This window comes from Mytilus trossulus, chromosome 13, assembly GCF_036588685.1.
Source record: "Mytilus trossulus isolate FHL-02 chromosome 13, PNRI_Mtr1.1.1.hap1, whole genome shotgun sequence".
NCBI classification, from domain to species: Eukaryota; Metazoa; Mollusca; class Bivalvia; order Mytilida; family Mytilidae; genus Mytilus; species Mytilus trossulus.
Window position 1 is genome coordinate 33,612,684 of NC_086385.1, and position 18,854 is coordinate 33,631,537.

The 18,854-nt window shown below is 32.3% G+C and overlaps 2 protein-coding genes across 2 annotated transcripts; one reads left to right on the top strand and one right to left on the bottom strand.

Moving 5' to 3' along the window:
- Positions 1 to 3,339: 3,339 nt before the first annotated feature.
- On the bottom strand, positions 3,340 to 6,025 carry LOC134694935 (uncharacterized). Its single transcript, XM_063556050.1, has 2 exons — positions 5,917 to 6,025; positions 3,340 to 5,577 (listed from the first exon to the last, which is right to left on the bottom strand). Exon 2 carries the CDS (start codon positions 5,443 to 5,445, stop codon positions 4,243 to 4,245), a length of 1,203 nt encoding a protein of 400 aa, XP_063412120.1. The 5' UTR covers positions 5,446 to 5,577; positions 5,917 to 6,025; the 3' UTR covers positions 3,340 to 4,242.
- Positions 6,026 to 14,158: 8,133 nt separating this feature from the next.
- Positions 14,159 to 17,604, top strand: LOC134695012 (uncharacterized protein SCO4629-like). Its single transcript, XM_063556148.1, has 3 exons — positions 14,159 to 14,566; positions 16,014 to 16,137; positions 17,075 to 17,604. The coding sequence occupies exons 1-3, from the start codon at positions 14,399 to 14,401 to the stop codon at positions 17,530 to 17,532; spliced, it is 750 nt and encodes a 249-aa protein (XP_063412218.1). The 5' UTR covers positions 14,159 to 14,398; the 3' UTR covers positions 17,533 to 17,604.
- The last annotated feature ends 1,250 nt before the right edge of the window (positions 17,605 to 18,854 follow it).

The following is an 18,854-nucleotide window of genomic DNA, read 5'->3' on the forward strand; positions in this document are numbered from 1 at the left end:
GGAAATCTGGACTAGTGTTGTCCGGTGGAATCTTTTACACTGTTTAAGCAAAATTACACTTCTAGTTCTTAAAATTATAATTATACATATTTTCTTGAATTATGTCCCACTATAATTGGCGTGAGGTCAGATGTACTTTTAATACATAAATACCCATTATTTTGTTCTGTTAGGTCATATGTACTTTGAAACATGAGTACATATAATATTTGTGTCCATATCTGCTCATATTCTCAACAAATGAGAGAACATTATAGCAGTGTTAGTGTTAGTGATACAGTAGTTATACTCTTTATGACAAATGTATGAGTAGTTATAGTATTTTTGATCAACCTTTTAAAAGATACCCCAGGCAATAGAATGTGTCCCTGTTATTGATAAATTTGCAAGTTGGTTTACTTATTGGTCTTGAGCTTGACTAAATTGTGATCTCAAATATATGCCATTGTTATTGTTATGCTATATGTATATACTTTTGTCAGAAATAAAGTATTTGGAACTATAAATATGAATTGTAGAATTTAGTTCGTTATAAAAGTTTTGAGCGAGGTTTAGGTTATGTCGGGATTTTATATCCAAAGTTTCGGTGTATGTGTTTCTGCCCTTTTTGCCATTGACCCGCTACAAAATCTACTCAAAATTAAAAAAAAAAAACACATATCAACTACCCTAAAAGATAAAGGACAGAAACTTTTACACACATAAGACCAATGGTTTTCTCTTTTGAATTGTTTTATATTTAATCACGTAGGCTAGGCCTATGATATCATCTATACATGTTTTGGCTTTGTTCATTGTAAAAGGGCGTACGATCGATGACCTATATGTGTTTAGATCTACGATGTTTGGTCTCATATGGATTGTTGTCTCATTGTCAATCCTACCACATCTATTTACTTTTATACAAATACTATGACATATTTTACAATCTGACTTGTTTGAAGTGATTGAATGATTAATTGTTTGATTGATTGAATAATTGCTTGCTTGTTTGATTAATTGCTAGCTACACGATTTATTAAAAATCTAAAATATGTTATTTTTTTGTTCAATCATCAATGAAAGTGAATTCGCTTTTAGCAGCCAATATAGTTCAATTTTGTTAAAATAAGCGACGAATAATTGATAATGTATTATTTGCTTGCAAGTGAATACGTCGGCCTCATTAAATCCGTATTCATTTGAACTTCAATTTAACCCCTAAGCCAAAGATTGATAACACTTGAATTTTGTGTGTATAATTATTTAAAGGAACAAAATGTCAACATTGAAAGTGAAAGGTAAATCATTTAATTGACTAATTAGATCCACATAAATCATTCATACTGCAGGTAAAGACGATGATTAACATATGTGTTTAATCTATAATATTAAATTAAACTTACCTAACAAAATCCAATTACATGAGCTTTTGTATAGCCTATAAACTCATATCTATTAAAAAGAGAATAATACATGGCACAATCCGTATCATATGCCGTATCATCCCGAGATACCAATATCAGCCAGAGGGCCTTAAGGCCAAAGGGATGATATTGATCGAGGGTGATACGGCATGTGTTACGGATTTTGCCATGTTTTATACGCTTTATCATATATTTCAACAGAAGAGTATATATGAACTGCTTTTTGATTCCTCGCACCTGTGTTACCTTCAGTTCTACTTTTGTCTTGTTCTAAAAGCTTTAAAAGAACTGCTCAATTTTTCATTCGAAGCACCTGGGTTACCTTACAATTTGCGTGCTCTTGTTATAAAAAAAAATTTGTTTATTGTTTTTTTTTGGTGTTTTGTATGATATTTCATTGAGTTCTTTTTTATAGTTGTATTTCGTGTGTCAGAAATAAGCTAACTCGACGTTTGTGATGTCAAATTCCAAACAATGCATATGACATCATTTAATAAAATGCGTCTCGTCCGAATGACCGTTTATTTAGGACCAATTTTGAAGAAATTTTTTTCTGAAGAAACTTGCATAAATTAAAAGTTAAAAAAAAAATCTAAATTTTTATCTGAAAAAGCTTGCATTAATTAAAAGTTAAAAAAGTGAGTAGGGTTGTGATAAAGGGTGCAATAAAGGGTAGCGGTGTGTTAAAGGGTGCGCATCAAAGTTGCGCGATATTGATTAAACAGCAGGCTATTTATCAAATATTCAGAACTACTGTATTTACAACTAAATATAAGATGAAAGGCATGAATGAATACAATATATATAGTGTTGTCGATAGCCCAGCATGCATAGTGGACAACGGAATTTATTAATTCATATAATATAGCTGACATGAAAGTAAACATGTAACTAAATACAATAACTCGATCATCAACGACCTCGACCTCAGGAACAACCAAACTAAACCCATTAATGGGATAAACTGAAAACCAGTGACCGACCCCATGCGACAAGTCATCTCATGAGACATACTCGGACGTATATAAATGCATGTATCAAAATATAGTCATATAATATTAATGGAACTTGAATGTTGCCCTGTCTGCGGCGGGTAAGAAAGTGATAATATCAGAGGAGAAAATCCCGCTATAAAATTAGTCACGTACGTGTCTTATACCTAGTGACGCAAACTTATAAAACTACTACGCTAGTACCGTATATACAATAATTTTTTCCTATACTACGAAACATGAAGAATTATACATCTATTTATATCTTTATTTATGTTTAAATATATAATTTCATACGGTTGAATGTAGTGAATTACAGTGATTTTCCTTTCTTTGGTGAGCATGATGTCGACAGCTAGTGCTCCTTTAAGAAGGCAAGAATATGGAAATAGCACAAAATTGTCTACTTTTTAGCTGCAAACGATTTGAATGAATCCTTGTTTACTAAAACATATATGCTATGGCATAAGAATATATTAACAACATGACAAAAGATAAACAACAGAGACCAATACATTAAAAATCATTAAAAATGTGATCTGATTGACCACGCAGATGTTATGTAACTATTTTAGTATGCTAAACAGACGTTAACTTGAATACTGTAATTTAGTAATGTTTGGCCAAGAACAATAGAATTTTGACAAATATTTAGGTCTTATTGATCTATAAGCAGGAATAACTAACAAAAAAAATTGGTATTCGTTTTTAACGCACTGCATATTACATCGTTTGCATACACATAATTCTCTAGCCATGTTAGCCTATCTTTCTGTTTCAGTGTTCAGCTTTAATGTAAAACTACGCAATTTAGTTAAAAAGTCTCAGTTATAACTGCAGTAATCTAAATAATGTTCAAACCTAGAGTCTAACTTTATATTTATTATTTATTTGTGTGTCAAGCTTCTGGAATACACATTTTAATCTTTGACTGTCCACACAGTGAGCTATTGTCTAAACATCAACACATGTGATTAGATAAAATTCTTTTCATTATCAAGTATTTCAATTCGTCATTTTTTTAAGTTTATCAATTAAGAAAAATAATAATTTCGGATCCAGGGAGAAAACTTTTAATGATTTATTTAGCTCTTTGATAACGTCTGAAACAGTTTTAGCTTTTTCATGGCATCCATAAATTGATAAAGCTACAGCTAAACATTCGGTGGTGTCAGCGATTGAATAATCATTACAGTTAAAATGTGGATCTTGACAGGCTTCAAAAATATCAAGTACGGCGTCTGTGCACGTATGATGTATGGAACTCCCATTTAAACGATATAAACATAAGACACGTAGAAAGTGTAAATACACATTAGGACATATATAAGCTTGATTGGTTTTCTGTACTTCGAGTTCTTGTGGATTAACTTTCGAGTTTAAATAAAAAGACATTTCATGTATGACATGACGCCTGTAGACATTCAACCTATTCCACTTACCGACGAAGATACCTTCTTTTTCAATATCGGCTAGGTTGCTGCTATATAGTTTAATCGATTTCATAAACAGTTTAATATCAGAACAACGGACAGAAGCGTGTAAAATAAGTTGTAGAGCTATTTTGTATTGACAAAAACCATAAAAGTAGGTAGCTAAATAAAGCCATCCAGAACCGGCATCTGAATGAACTCCAAGGTAAAAATACGGCAAATATCGCCTTGATAAGGTATACTTATATCTGTTTGGCAAATCAACGTGAATATTGAAAGTTTTTCCGAACATTTGGCAAAATCTGGAAAATACTATAGATGGTAAAAAACGATCTGATTTGATGTGAAGGAATCTACGGATTATGTAACGCCCATAGCGTTGACATGATGCATCATTCAAATTGTGATTCATTATGTTATTGGTAGAAAACTTAACATTCCTAAAACTCGGAGTTGAGCACTTGTATTCAATCTAGTACTTATAGTATTAACTTCCCAACAAATCTTTTCTGTTTTAGATTTATTCTTGTGAACAAAGGAACCGCTGTAGAACTGTGATAATATCGTGCTGTTCTTAAAACAATTCAGACCTTTTAAATACAGTTCGTCCAAGCAATTTTCCAGATTGAGATGCTGATCTTGATTAAATTTTTGCTCAAACAGGTTGTTTTCTGTGATAAAGAAATGAGGAAGTAGTTCGTACCTTACGCAGTATATAAGCCGCTTAAAGCATTTCATAAAGCATGGCCAAATGTTTTCTGGTCGCCATATTGATGGAACAGATTCCTCGGAAACCCAGAATATAATGGTTTTCAAGAAATATGAACATAATAAGCCTCTTACACTGTCTATCTTGTTAATCACTTCTTTTAAAAGAAGTTTCAAAAGAGCATAACATAGAAGCTGAGTGTGCGTAAACGAGAATATTAGATGTTTTTCTGCTATGGAAAAAGAAATTCTCCATTCCAAGTGTTCGTTTGGAGATTCCTTGCAACCAATTGGTACCAAAAGTATTCCATATTCACATATTATCGATACCAACTTAGGAGACGGCCAGTAACGTTCTCTCTTCAACCATGGATGTGCCTGTTTGATCCACTCCGGGCATCTCAAGCACAACGCAAAATCGAATGTGCAATCTTCAATGCCATTTGATATACATGGACCATGTATTTTCACTTCTGAATCCATGAACAAATCAAAAACAAATAAACTTATATGTCGGATATCACCACTTGCAAAAACGTATTCCTCGCTTCCCGTAGCACATATGATATGCAACAAAGGATGAAAATAACAACTGTGTCCTTTCAGTTGAGTAAATCCAGGCTTACATGATTCGGTTTCCATTGTGAAATTGTTCGGAATAAGGAAAGAGTCTGCAGATCTTTTCTGGCTTATGTGTATAAAGATAAGCAGACCCATTGCATCTAAATCACTTCCCATATCCAGCCCTTCTGACCTACTTCCACTTGTAACAAAAGTTGTCTCTCTCTCACAGAAAAAATCTAAGGAGGCGTAGTATTGGCGCCTTACTTTAACGATGTCTTCTGATCCTATGACCTCGCACAAGTAGTTGTAGAGTTTTCTGCATACATCAGCGTTAACATCCATGTCTGTAAAATTTACTGTAGGTATCCAGAATAACTATTCAATAGTTTGAACTTTTGTTTATACTAATCAACCTGCATTGTAAACATAATGATGATAAATATTTCATCTGTGTTGTTTGCTTTCTGAATGAAACTGAAAAGAGAAATATTATAGGTATACGAGTTGGTTTTCGTACAAACATTTGATTTCCACCTTTTTAAACAAAAAGTAAAATCACTAAAATACTGAACTCCGAGGAAAATTCAATCGTTCAGTCCCTAATCAAATGGCAAAATTAAAAACAAAACAACACATACAACGAATGTACAATAACTGTCATATTCCGGATTAAGTATAGAAAGTTTTAAATGTAGAAAATGAGGGAATGAACCTGTTTTTAAAGCGCCAAACCTCTCACTTGCACGACAGATTGTTTTAATTTATTTTATTTCCATTAATGAAGAAAAGTGCTTCAAATTAAACTTATCTTACCTTTATTTGTTTCAATTTAATGGAATTCAATTAGCAAAAATATAATCCCTTCAAGCATTGAAAAAAGAGATAAATGCCGATTGGAACCAAACGTCTAACAACATCAGATAGTTGTTATTGAGAAACGAAAACGAAAGGAAACTTGTCCACAGAGTTGTTTTCATTCATAACATCAGGCGTCGTATCAATTGATAAATTGACATAAAATTAAAGTATCTGATAAGTATAGTTATAAAGAAAGGAAGTTCAAAATATGTTAACAATAAAGTTGATGAGGGGAGGACCCTTTTGTTTATTTCAATTTCCTTTTGTATTCATTGTCAATGAAGTGTTTTGTCCAGTCAGTCGGACACTTTCTATTCTATCTCTAAAATTGAAAAATATGGGAAAAAAGTAGGAGAGGTAAAAAAAAAAATTGTTCTGTCCCTTTTCTTTTGATACCTTTCCTGAAATTCTTCAGTCATTAAATCTTTTACAAAAATTCTACATACAACACTTTATATACTTTCAACCCTGCTTTGAATGCCCGCGATTTCTCGGGTATTGTCTAGTATATTTTAAAAGATGATACTACATATATATACATGATGTAGTGAGGAACAGTCTTCGTGATGCGTATCGTGTTGTGAGCATGTGAATCAACTGATGTGATTAAAAACAGATTTGGTGAAATTGATCAGAAATCTAGTTCAACCGATAAATGATTTATTTCTATGTAAAACAAATAGAAATTTGCATTTGTTATTTTGTCTGTTTTAGTTTTCTAACGTCATTATGTCGTGTTGTTCAATATGGTTTTTAATAGGAATTGTTCTACCTCTGTATATAGTTATCAAAGTCCCAGGATTATAATTTAGTACGCCAGACGCGCGTTTCGTCTACATAAGACTCATTAATGACGCTAATATCAAAATAGTTATAAAACCAAACAAGGACAAAGTTGAAGAGCATTGAGGATCCAAAATTCCAAACAGTTGTGCCAAATACGGCTAAGGTAATCTTTTTCATGTGACAAGAAAATCCTTAGTTTTTCGAAAAATTCCAAGTTTTGTAAACAGGAAATTAATAATAAAAAAAAATGACCACATAATTAATGTTTATGTCAACACCGAAGTCCTGACTACTGGGCTGGTAATACCCTCGGGGATGAAACGTCCACCAGCATAGGCATCGACCCAGTGGTGTAAATAGTTAATGTTTGTGTCATTTGATTACTGTGGAGTATTATCTCATTAGCAATCATACCATATCTTATTATTCTTATATGTGTTTTTTATGTTTTTGCTGATGTAAATTTTCAGCATATTTTCATAATGGGAGATTTATAAATCCTTTTTGTTCATTTGAAGACATCTTCATCATCCCATTCTTGAACAATATAATAATTACTGTTTGATTCAAAAGTTTTGTTATGCTTTTAGGTTTGTCACCAAATCAGAGACGTGACAGTTGTCCATTCGTTTCATGTGTTTTATCTTTTGATTTGGCCATTTGATAAGGGACATTCGGTTTTGAACACATGTATTACTCATATACTTTTGCTTATACTGTTGCTTCTGCTGGTGTTGTGGAAATTAACTTTTCATTCCGTGAAATTATTTACGTGTTAACATAACTTCCTTAACAATTCGTGAAACACGTTAAACAGGGGAGAACAGTTTAAAAAACGATAAAAGCATTCCAGACTATTTTATAACGCGCGAAAAAGTCTTCCGAATGTCTGCGAGACCAATATAAAGGTTATAGATTCCAAAATATACAATAAATTTATGTTCATAGGTGTAAGATTGAGCTATCTTTTCTTAATCATTATATTACTTATCGGTAATGACGGATCAAATACATCAACATTACCTCTCTACGTTAACGTTCGTCCTAGTGACATCAAAGGATCTGAAGCGTGGGAATATTACCCAGGTGATTACCCAGGTGATTACCCAGGTGAATATATGTCGGAAATTAATACAGTGATTAATGTATACCATAAAACAATGCACTACCTATATTAACAATTAATTAGTGACCAATAAACGCATTCTGGTAGTGGACATTCGGCACGTCAGTCCTGGAATTTATAGTATATAACTTATAGCCAGCACTGAGGGTTGATTGACTTACTATAGAATTGGTTGTGCACGTTATTCTCTCCATTCTTGTGATTTTTAATTCTGTTCAAGGTAATTGGTCTATTTATTAACAAGTGCCCGTGTTAAATATTTTATTCATTTTTTTAAAATATTTTAAAGTTTATAAAAAAAAAATCTATCGATTTTTTTCACAGTAGTATATAAAGATTACTTATAACCACTATTGATTTAATTATTCTATAGTTATTAATGAAAATTAAAATAAAACACATTATTTAGATACTTCATCAATCTGTTCAATATCTCAATCGTGTACATGGTATTTTTTTGAATAATAAAAATTAAAAGATTTGTGTAATAGAGATATATTACAAATACTGAGTAAAAAAAGTTTGACAACATTTATTTCAATTCAAAAACTAAATAAAATTTTGAATTATTCAGAGCTGCGAAAATACATGTTTAATATTTTTTTCTGTCGAGTACAAATTGCATGTTATAGTTTAATGTCTGTGTTACAATACTCCATTTAATGCCATGTTTGAAGTGAAGTTTAAAAAAAAGTACAATTAGATCTAAAATATGTATTGCTAAAACTTAGTTTTCGGTATATAACGCACGGGTATCAAAATACTAGTCAACGGACATCTGACCACTATCGTGTCTTTTTAAAAACTGCTGTCTATAACAGACAAACTCATGACAAATATTAGTCAACAGTCGACGTACTTGCCACATGACTGCATTGAATATATAAAAAAGAAGAGGTGGTATGATTGCCTATGAGACATCTCTACACAAGAGACAATATGACATAGACATAAACGGTTATAGGTCTCCGTACTTTTATTTTTTTTAAGTAAGAGTAGTAAAAAAAAAAAAGGCTGCAATACGCCGAGATCTACTATATAAATAATAATAGTAGTTACAAATATAAATCAATTGTTTGTAAACAATTGTTAGATGGTCTTTCCCCTCTAAAACATGAATAATTGATTTTTTGATTGATTGATTGATTGGTTGGTTGGTTGGTTGACTGGATTACTAATCAAACCCATTGATTGATTGGTTGGTTAGTTGGTTGGTTGGTTGGTTGGCTAATATACTAATTAAACCCATGGGATAGGGTCTCTTTGAACAAGCAAAAAAGAAACTAATGCGATCCTGGAACCCGTATTTAACAAGGTTATTGATTAGTTGATTTGTTGTTTGGTTGGTTGGTTGATTGATTGATTGATTGATTGATTGATTGATTGATTGATTAATTAATTGGAAGTCTGCATGGTACTCTCCCTCTCTTAGTGAGGCCTGAACTTAAAGTCAATATTCTGACCGACGACGTGGCTGCGTACTTATACATCTTGCACTTTCAAACATACAGCCTAAGGATATCCTAAAGAAGAAAAGTCAATACATCTTCTTTTATTTTAAATTTACTCTATTTTATATTGGAACTCGTACTTCGTGGTTTCTTTTACATGCTGTTTGCATTTGTTCGAACTTGCAGAAAAAACACTGAGTAACATTTTGTCTTGGAAGTTTCACATTCTATTTTTGGATATGGAATGTTTTATTCTAATTTTAGGTCCGCGCGCGCGAGGGAGTTTTGAGATCACGTGACGTTCAAATATGTCAGGGGAGACCGTTGAACAGAGATATAGTTAATATTGCTTCGGTCAAAATTGGACAAATCATGCAAAGGATATAACGAGCAATTTTATAAAATAAAGTTGTCGTAATCGGAAAATTAACAATAGGGAATGAAAAATCGTCCCTTTTGTCGTAAATTTTATAATGGAGTTTCCTTTATAAATTGAAATGTATAAATCTAGAAAAGCACAGCTACTGCTGTTTAGGTTAGATTTATTTAACATAAGTTCCTTTGGGTAAACTTCGGTAGTATATAGAGAGAACTCTGGATTTTCTAACGAAAAGATATCATCAAAATAACGGTAGGTATTGTTGACTGTATCAATGACGTGTCTTTACTGAATTTAGTTATACATAGAGATTCATAGCAATACAGAAATAAATCTGCTATAAAAGGGGCGCAGTTAGTGCCTATTGTTGTTGCCTAGTTTTGTGCACCTTTCAATATAGACTCCAAATTCCATGAAAAAATTTCAAATATCAGTGTTTTACTTCAAAGGCGGAGTCTGACAAAAGTGGCAATACAAGTTATTAGAAAAGGGAAATCTATGTGAAATACTAAGTGCTTCCAAACTTTGCTCAGATAGTGAAAAAAGTTACCTATCTTCACTAAAGTTAGCTGAAAACCCTTGACATTTAGTTTGCAACTTATGCAGAAGGAATTTTTATTCGGATCAAATAAAGATAACAATTATTATAACAAATTTAGAAGAAAAAAAAACTGTTAACAGAACAGTTTTATGGCGCAATTAGGTTGTGGCGCTAATGATTTCATTTTTTTTTCATATAACTTTAATTTGAATTTCCTTTCTGGAGGGTCGTGCGATATGCATTTTAAAAAAATGTTTAAAGAAAAAAGAGGCATGGTTTAACGAACAAAAGTCACCTTGAAATTTGTGAACGCGGCTTTACAATCTTATGGGACTTTACATGGTGTATATATCAAGAGGAAAAGGCTCTTAAAGGATTGAAAAATTGTTTTCTTCTTAAATAATCTTGCACAATCTAATAAAATATTTCATCAGAAACAAAACAACTAGATAAAGTTAAACCAAAAAAAACTGTACTTGAAATATTTTACTTTAGAAGGCTCGAGTGTACAAACATTTCAGATTTTTCTTTTTCATTATAAATTTTATTCATTATACTATCAATTGTTACTTTATGATATGGTACAAAAATCAACCATAAAAATTGATTTGTTTTGACCCCAGATGACTTTTAACATGGTTCTATCATTGAAAAAGCTCCAAATTATCTGCCTTTGGTGCAAAAATGCCATTTTTTGGCATCAAAATTGAAATATCTTTTTCAACTCCTCGGAGACCTATATTTTTTATTATTATTTTCAAATGAGCTGTACTTGATTTCTGTAATTTAGTTTTTTTTTTTCATTTCGATTTTTTCCTCCTATTAGTTCAACAGAAAAAAAGTACCTTAACAAGAATGCAGGATCTTTCGAAGGCAGATTGTGAGCTTAAATAAAAGGTGACCACATGTTTTTATTTTATTTTTCCATTAAGTATATGATAAAGTTTATGTATAGAAAAAAATAGCGAGATCCTATATTTAAAAAAAAAAATCAATGTATACCCGCGAGCCTCCTTAAGTGTAAACTTCTTACCTTCATATAACAGTTGTTTTTTCTTTCTTTTTATCAATTACTGTCTTAATTCATGTTGTGAAATTGAGCAAAAGACTGAATTATATATAGTGACTTTGAATCAAGGAAATTTTACATCAACGGGAAACTAAGATAACGACAAGTTATTTATAACAAATAAAACGTGATGTTTTATTTACTTATCATATTGGACAAGCATAAAAAACAGTCGATCCAAAAATAAAAAAGACAAAACACCCAAAGAAATATAAACGAAAGATCTGAGAATGTTTTGGGTCTATTTCCTCAATTTAACTTTTTATTTGTTTCCTCAAAGCAATAATTTGTTAGTTTTTTATATTATAAATTTGTTATTTATTACATTTTTCCTTCCTTCGAAATTCTACGATCACTAAGTATAGTTTTTTCAAATTATTTCTCAGTTTCAGTTTTGAATATGTCTTCGGTTGTTTTATGGGTTTGGAATTTTTTATAAACAGGAAAGAGAAAATATCCCAGCAGTTGATTTTAGAACGTTATATCCGACACCTGACCTGATTAACAGAATCTGAATGATGAATATAAGTTGTGAAAGCTAAAACCTTACATAATGTTTTCAGGAGTATGTGTAAGAAAAATGACTAGAAAAAATTGCAAGAGCAAGCTAGGTGTTCATTTTACCTAGCATATCTTGGTGAAAAAGATTCAGAAGTCTTACCATTTCAATTTCTTCTCTTCAAAGCACCATAATAAATGTAACGTGTTTTCTTTTTCTTTCATAAACATGCTTTACACTGTAATTTTACGAAGATACGTTCTATTATCGCTATTTCACGAAATGTTCCTTTCATCTTTCTGACTGATAACTTTCTTTTTCAGCACAGTCGAGTGATATGAAAATTTATCGCTGGAAATTAATTAAGGGTGCACGTACCGTTGTCAATGAAATATCAACGTCGTCATAGGTAAAATAGCAATTAACAAATTATCGTACCGGCTCAATCGAAAAACCAATATCGTTGATGTGACCAACGTTAATTTATAAGTATTTTAAGTTCTCAATTTCATTTTCTTTATTTCCCAAAATACCTATGCATTATCACTTTTATGTACTGTTATTCAACTTCACAGACAGTAAATAATAAAAATATCAGAACGTTGAATAAATAAGTGTTCCAAACAGTGAAATAAAACCAACAATAAGATAAGGTTTATTATTTAGATGACATTCAAGATGTTTACCTGTCGTCCTATGCGTCTTTTTTTAACTGTAATCTCTGAGAACATCGTATAATTTGTGTCTTTTGTTTTTTTTAATATTTGTTTTTGTCTAAGTTCCGATCTGATAGGTCAAGCCATTTGCAAATGATATGTACAAATGTTACAAAAGTGTTACAGATTAAAAGTGAATGGGATGAGCGCTAACATAAAAGTTTAATCCAACCACTTTTTATATACCGGTATTATGTGCCTGTCCCGCTGCAATTAATAGTGCTTGATATATAAATGTATATGACCATACAATGTTGCTTTGATCTGGCCATGTGTTTACCTATATATTATAAGACGGTGAAATTATTTACAGAAGCAAGTTTTAAAACATTAAATTTGTTTATTTTTTATTTCTATATTTTCTTTTGATTTTGATCTAATTTGTTCGACAGAAAAAAAAACATCATCTCTCTAAAAACATGTTTAAAATAAAATGCTTACAGTCTGTTTTATTGAAAAATACAAACTCTATGACAGTAGAGTGCCATTTCTTGTACTTTTTCATATTTATTACAAGTTTTTACATATTTTATGAGCTGAATGTTGTCGTAATTGTTATACAAATGTCTCGACAGCAGCTATTTTTAATTCCTGAATAATTCACCTTATAGACTTCCAGGATGTACGATACAAATAAAAGTTCCGATAACATTTAATGTGGTACCTAACACTACAGGGAGATAACTCTATAAAGTCAGCTGAACGTTTTAATTACGTTGTGTTGTAAAAGGAATATTAAGCTTCTGAATGATCCAAATTGGTGTTTGTCAAACTGCTATATAACCAGAATAATTTTTCTGACAAAACGGTTGGATCAAAAGTTTTTAAATTTTTATATTTTTGTTAAAGGGTCAAAGTTGACAAAATTTTATGAAAATTAAACGAGCCAAATTAAATTTAGTGAAAGTGTTGGGTACCACCTTAATATATTATAAACGGTTGTGTTCCAGTTGGCTAATAATCTGCGTAATGTTTTTTCCAAGTAAGATCAAACACATCAAACGAATGGAAAACAACTGTCATATTCCTAACTTTCAATTTATGACTTTTGAACAGCGGTATACTATGTACTGTTGCCTTTATTTTGTAGAAACATTTCATAATGTAGAAACTGTTGGATTAAATCTTATTAACAGATAACTCAACCTCTCACTGTATGACAGTCGCATACAGTTCCATTATATTGACAATAATGTGAGAAAATACCCAGACATAAAATATATACAGAAATAAAAAATACTTTTATAGTTTGTCACTTATGCATTATTCGCTCGATATAAAGCTTTGTTTCTTTCATGTCCATTGACATACTTAAATGAGCAAAATTACTTAGGAAAATCGACAGCATGAGGTAAACGTGACAAATACATAATAAATCTATTGATCCAAGTTTATACAAACATTCAAACAACTTCTGTTTAATCTATATTCATCCACATATGTTTACATTACCAATAATGACAAAAAAAACGCATCGACGTTTGCATTGTTAGTAGAAGCATGTTGTAATTTTCTGGCGTTAAATGACAAAATCATTAAATTTGGAAACTGTATTTGAAATCAGATAGTGTGATCTTTTTAAAATGGTTTAAAAGTTTTGAGTTTAAATGCATACGGTATTGATACTACGATGTCCTTAGTATAAACAAACGCCCAATAAGATAACATTATTAGCCATTACATACATGACATACATATAAATTTATTGATAATAAACCTAAAACTCTCTCTCAGTACACTTAATAAGAGTGAAATTTGCCAAGCAGATTGGTCTTGCTTAACCGCATTTTCGCAGAAGAAGCTATCAGGAATCCGAAAAATGTGAATGACGATTGATATTCATTACTTTGAATGAACACAAATTTTGGGGATGCATGTAAAATGGCCAGGACATTATACCTTAACTGGTTATTGTACTTTCGTTTTGCTGTCTGTTTGTTTCGGAGCTAAAGACAATTGTCCAGTTGTACCTTCAGTACATATTGATGCTGCCTTGAAAATATGGAATTATCTGAGAATCGATGACCGACCTGTCAAAGTAAGTAAAATTACAAGAGCTATACAAAAACTAACTAAATGTCGACATTTGAATATTTGAGCTAAGCTTTGCGCTTGCGTAAAAATATAGCTCTGACGAAACAACTCGTGCCGCGTTGCGTCCGCTTTGTTGTGTCGGTGTGTTTTATTGAGGTTCTGAATTGTCTTCATTTCTGTAGTTTAGCTATTATATTTTAAGTATTTTTTTTTCTCTTCTAGTATTCTTTGTATTCCTTAAACATGTTCAACATCAGGTATGCCTCGAGCTCGTTACTTAAAGTTCAAGTACGATTAGGTGCGTTGAGTGTGATTTTCCTTAAGTGGAAAATAAAGGCTGTCAAATAAGCTTTCACGCTTTGAAAACGTTGTTTTACTCTCTACTTCTTAAGTTTCCTAAATCTCTATTTTATATTTTTATGCCCCACCTACGATAGTAGAGGGGCATTTTGTTTTCTGGTCTGTCCGTCCGTTCGTTTGTCCGTCCGTCTGTTCGTTCGTCCGTCTGTCCCGCTTCAGGTTAAAGTTTTTGGTCAAGGTAGTTTTTGATGAAGCTGAAGTCCAATCAACTTGAAACTTAGTACATATGTTCCTTATGAAATTATCGTTCTAATTCTAAAGACAAATTAAACTTTTGACCCCAATTTCACGGTCCACTGAACATAAAAAATGAAAGTGCGAGTTTCAGGTTAAAGTTTTTGGTCAAGGTAGTTTTTGATGAAGTTGAAGTCCAATCAACTTGAAACTTAGAACACATGTTCCCTATGATATGATCTTTCTTATTTTATTGCCTAATTATATTTTTTACCCATTTTCACGGTCCATTGAACATAGAAAATGATAGTGCGAGTGGGGCATCCGTGTACTTTGGACCGTATTTGGCACAACTTTTTGAAATTTTGGGTCCTCAATATTTAATGCTCTTCAACTTTATATTTGTTTGGCTTTTAACTGATGAGTCTTATGTAGACGAAACGCGCGTCTGGCGTATAAATTATAATCCTGATACTTTTGATAACTATTGGACACATTCTTGTTTAAATTGCTCTGAATCTGAAAAATAAAAAAAACAAGCAAATATATAACTTCATTCAGTGTAGAAGATTTGATGATATCTGGTCAAGTCGATTACAAGGATAGTGTGATATTTAAAAAACGTGGCACGTACGGACGAATACAGACACAAAATGTTGCCGGGACTTGGCTGTCAACAACGTTTTTTAAAAACAATATTTTTTATCAGTTTAAAGAAGCAAAATTTGAAATTACTTTACTGGTCTAACTTAGTACTACAATTTCTTTTAACACAGGGTTCTGAAATATCTTTAACATTTTTCTTCAAAAAGATGGAAATCATATGCGTTATAACAAATTCTGTTCATTCTTGAAAGTCGCGGTTTTCGTTTATTTTGATTCCCACTGATGTCCATGAATATTTATTTATTTTGTAGAGTGACATGATTATAGCATTAGGAAGTTATGACGTAAGAGTTGCAGAGAGAGCAGCAGAGTTATGGCATGACCGGTATGCTGAATATATTCTATTCTCTGGTAAATCGGGAAATTTAACAAGAGGTAATAATAATGTATACTGTGGATTCATTATTATTCGTTGGATACCAATTTTCGTGGATTTCGTGGGAACCGATGAACCACGAAATTAAATGTGCAACGAATACCATATTTTCTAAAGGATTGTATACAGATTTCAGCAAAACCACGAAATTAAATATCCACGAACATGTCAGTTTTTCTTAATCCACGAAAATTGGTACCCACGAAAATAAATGAATCCACAGTATTGGAACTTCAATCATTTTCCGTTGACTTTAGAATCTTAGGAAAGATTGTAATCAAACTTGTGTGTTAACTCCATGCGAGTTTCGTTGGTGTTCATCGATTAACATTTGGACTGCCAATGCTTGGGTTGGTTTTCTCCCTTGCTACATCCGGGCATCTAACTTCCCCTTGCTGTTTGAGTCAAACAGTCAAAAGGGAACCATCTAACGCGCACCTTGGCTGAGAAACAAATTTTCGATCTCCGGGACATATGTAGGTTGCTTCATATAGACATAAATCGGATTTATTCAGTATAGGTCACAAACTGTAGAATTTGTCCAGTACAGGTGATATTTTATGCACAAGAACTGTTACGTTGAGGACGAGCATGCTAGAAAATAAATCTACTTAGTGTGTCTATCTAGTGCAATGTAGGATATTATTAGTAATATATTAAAATGCGTTCGTCATGAATATGCGTGTAAATGGTCTAAAAACTTCCATCCAGTCATACAGTTCTCATTTGAATTTGCCAAGTAGAACTTCAATTGACATAACTACGTATTAGGCTTTGATAACATATGCTCTCTGATTTGCATATAATTCATGTAAACTCTTACTCATAACTATATGCACAATTATATTTGACAGACCAACCCATTTTATGTTGAGATGGGTGTAAGGATTTTATAATCGTTCACTAAAACGATCCCTTTTTACTGCATTTGTACAGGAAAATGGAAAAAGGCAGAAGCAGAAATATTTCGGGACGTTGCAATTGGAAAAGGAGTACCAGCAAATAGAATTATCATAGAAACTAAATCAACAAACACAGGTGAAAATGTACGTTTCAGCTACAGATTGCTACTCAACCGTAACGGTTTACCTAGGAACGTAATACTTGTTCAAAAACCTTACATGGGACGGAGAACATTGGCAACGTTCCAAAAACAATGGCCAGGTTCAAAATGTAAACTTTATGTTACGTCACCGCAAATCCCTTTGTTGGACTATCCAAATAGCGAAGTGGGCGATTTGAATGACGTCATTACTATTGTTATTGGTGACATGCAGAGAATAGACAGCTATGCAAAATTGGGTTACCAGACATCTCAAAGAATACCAGATGATGTCTGGTCCGCATATAACATTCTTCACCGTAGTGGAATGTATAATGGACATCAAGTATAAACTGAAGGGCCAAAACTGAATTAGGACAATCATGGCAGATGATTAGATTAAGTTATGAAGGATATATATATATATATATATATAATGTGTATCTATCCCGTAGCAATAAGCTGGTTACAAAAACACTTTTCCATTCGTGTAATTTTGAAAGCGAAGACGTAAAACTTAGTTTGTTCTCAGGCATCACTGACGAGACAATATTTCTATAAATGTGCTACTGGTGCACAGGCATTTGTTTCTGTAATCTTTCTATTTATATTTTAACAAATTGTGAACCCTTTACTGGACTATTATAAGACCAGCTATGTTTTTCATTACATGTTAGTATTATGTATGTTTGTATTGTATTGCATCTTAGGTTGACTAATATACCCAAGAGGCTTCGAGTATTATATTTGTGACGGGATTGCTTCCCTTAGTAATTGTGGTAGAAACTTAGTCATCCGTAAGTGGTTGAGCTAAGGGAGTACTTATTTAGCGCAGTCGGTATACGCGCTGCCTTGTAACACAGAAGTCCCGGGTTCGAGTCCCGATGGAGACAAAGATGATTTTGTATGTAGAATCATGATCTCCAGTTACCTTGGGACCCAAATGAAAAACCCACGGTGGTTAGAGAGGAAATCTAGCTAGGGTATGTTTGTGTGAGAGTCTTATGGTATGATCACTCTTGAGGTGGGGGAAGTGTGACGGGATTGCTTCCCTTAGTAATTGTGGTAGAAACTTAGTCAGCCGTAAGCAGTTGAGCTAAGGAAGTACTTCTTTAGCTCAGTCGGTATACGCGCTGCCTTGTATACACAGAAGTCCCGGGTTCGAGTCCCGGTGGAGACAATGATGATTTTGTATGTAGAATCATGCTCTCTTATTAAATATTTGATATGGTATGTTCTATTTAGGCCTTTTATGGTTTGTTCTATTCAGGCCTTTTGATTAAACTGATAAAAAATGTAACTGTAAATTTAAAGCATGAATGACAGGCCAAAAGTAACGTTTCTAAAATACCTTAAAATGATACTTAAATGTGGTTATTATAATCTCAATCAAATACATGCATTATTTGTATCTGCCTCAATCAACAATATGGTGTGGAATGCAAGATGTCTTAGGATAAGACAAGCTACATGTATCATTGTTTTGGATAATGTATGATGTCTATTAGATATATTTAATCAATCTAGTTTAACCAGAGTAGCATGACATGTGTCTCATGAGCAGGAGCAGTCGACAACAGTATTCACATCTAAACTCATTAAGACAGAAAATAAGAATATATCACTTCACAAAAACTATTTTATTAAACAGCTCTTTAATAAGATACAATATAC

Coding starts and splice junctions, on each gene's coding strand:
- LOC134694935 (XM_063556050.1), bottom strand. CDS start 5,445: ATGGATGTTAACGCTGATGTATGCAGAAAACTCTACAACTACTTGTGC.
- LOC134695012 (XM_063556148.1), top strand. CDS start 14,399: ATGCATGTAAAATGGCCAGGACATTATACCTTAACTGGTTATTGTACT. Junction 14,567..16,013: donor TCGATGACCGACCTGTCAAA/GTAAGTAAAATT, acceptor TTTATTTTGTAG/AGTGACATGATTATAGCATT. Junction 16,138..17,074: donor ATCGGGAAATTTAACAAGAG/GTAATAATAATG, acceptor GCATTTGTACAG/GAAAATGGAAAAAGGCAGAA.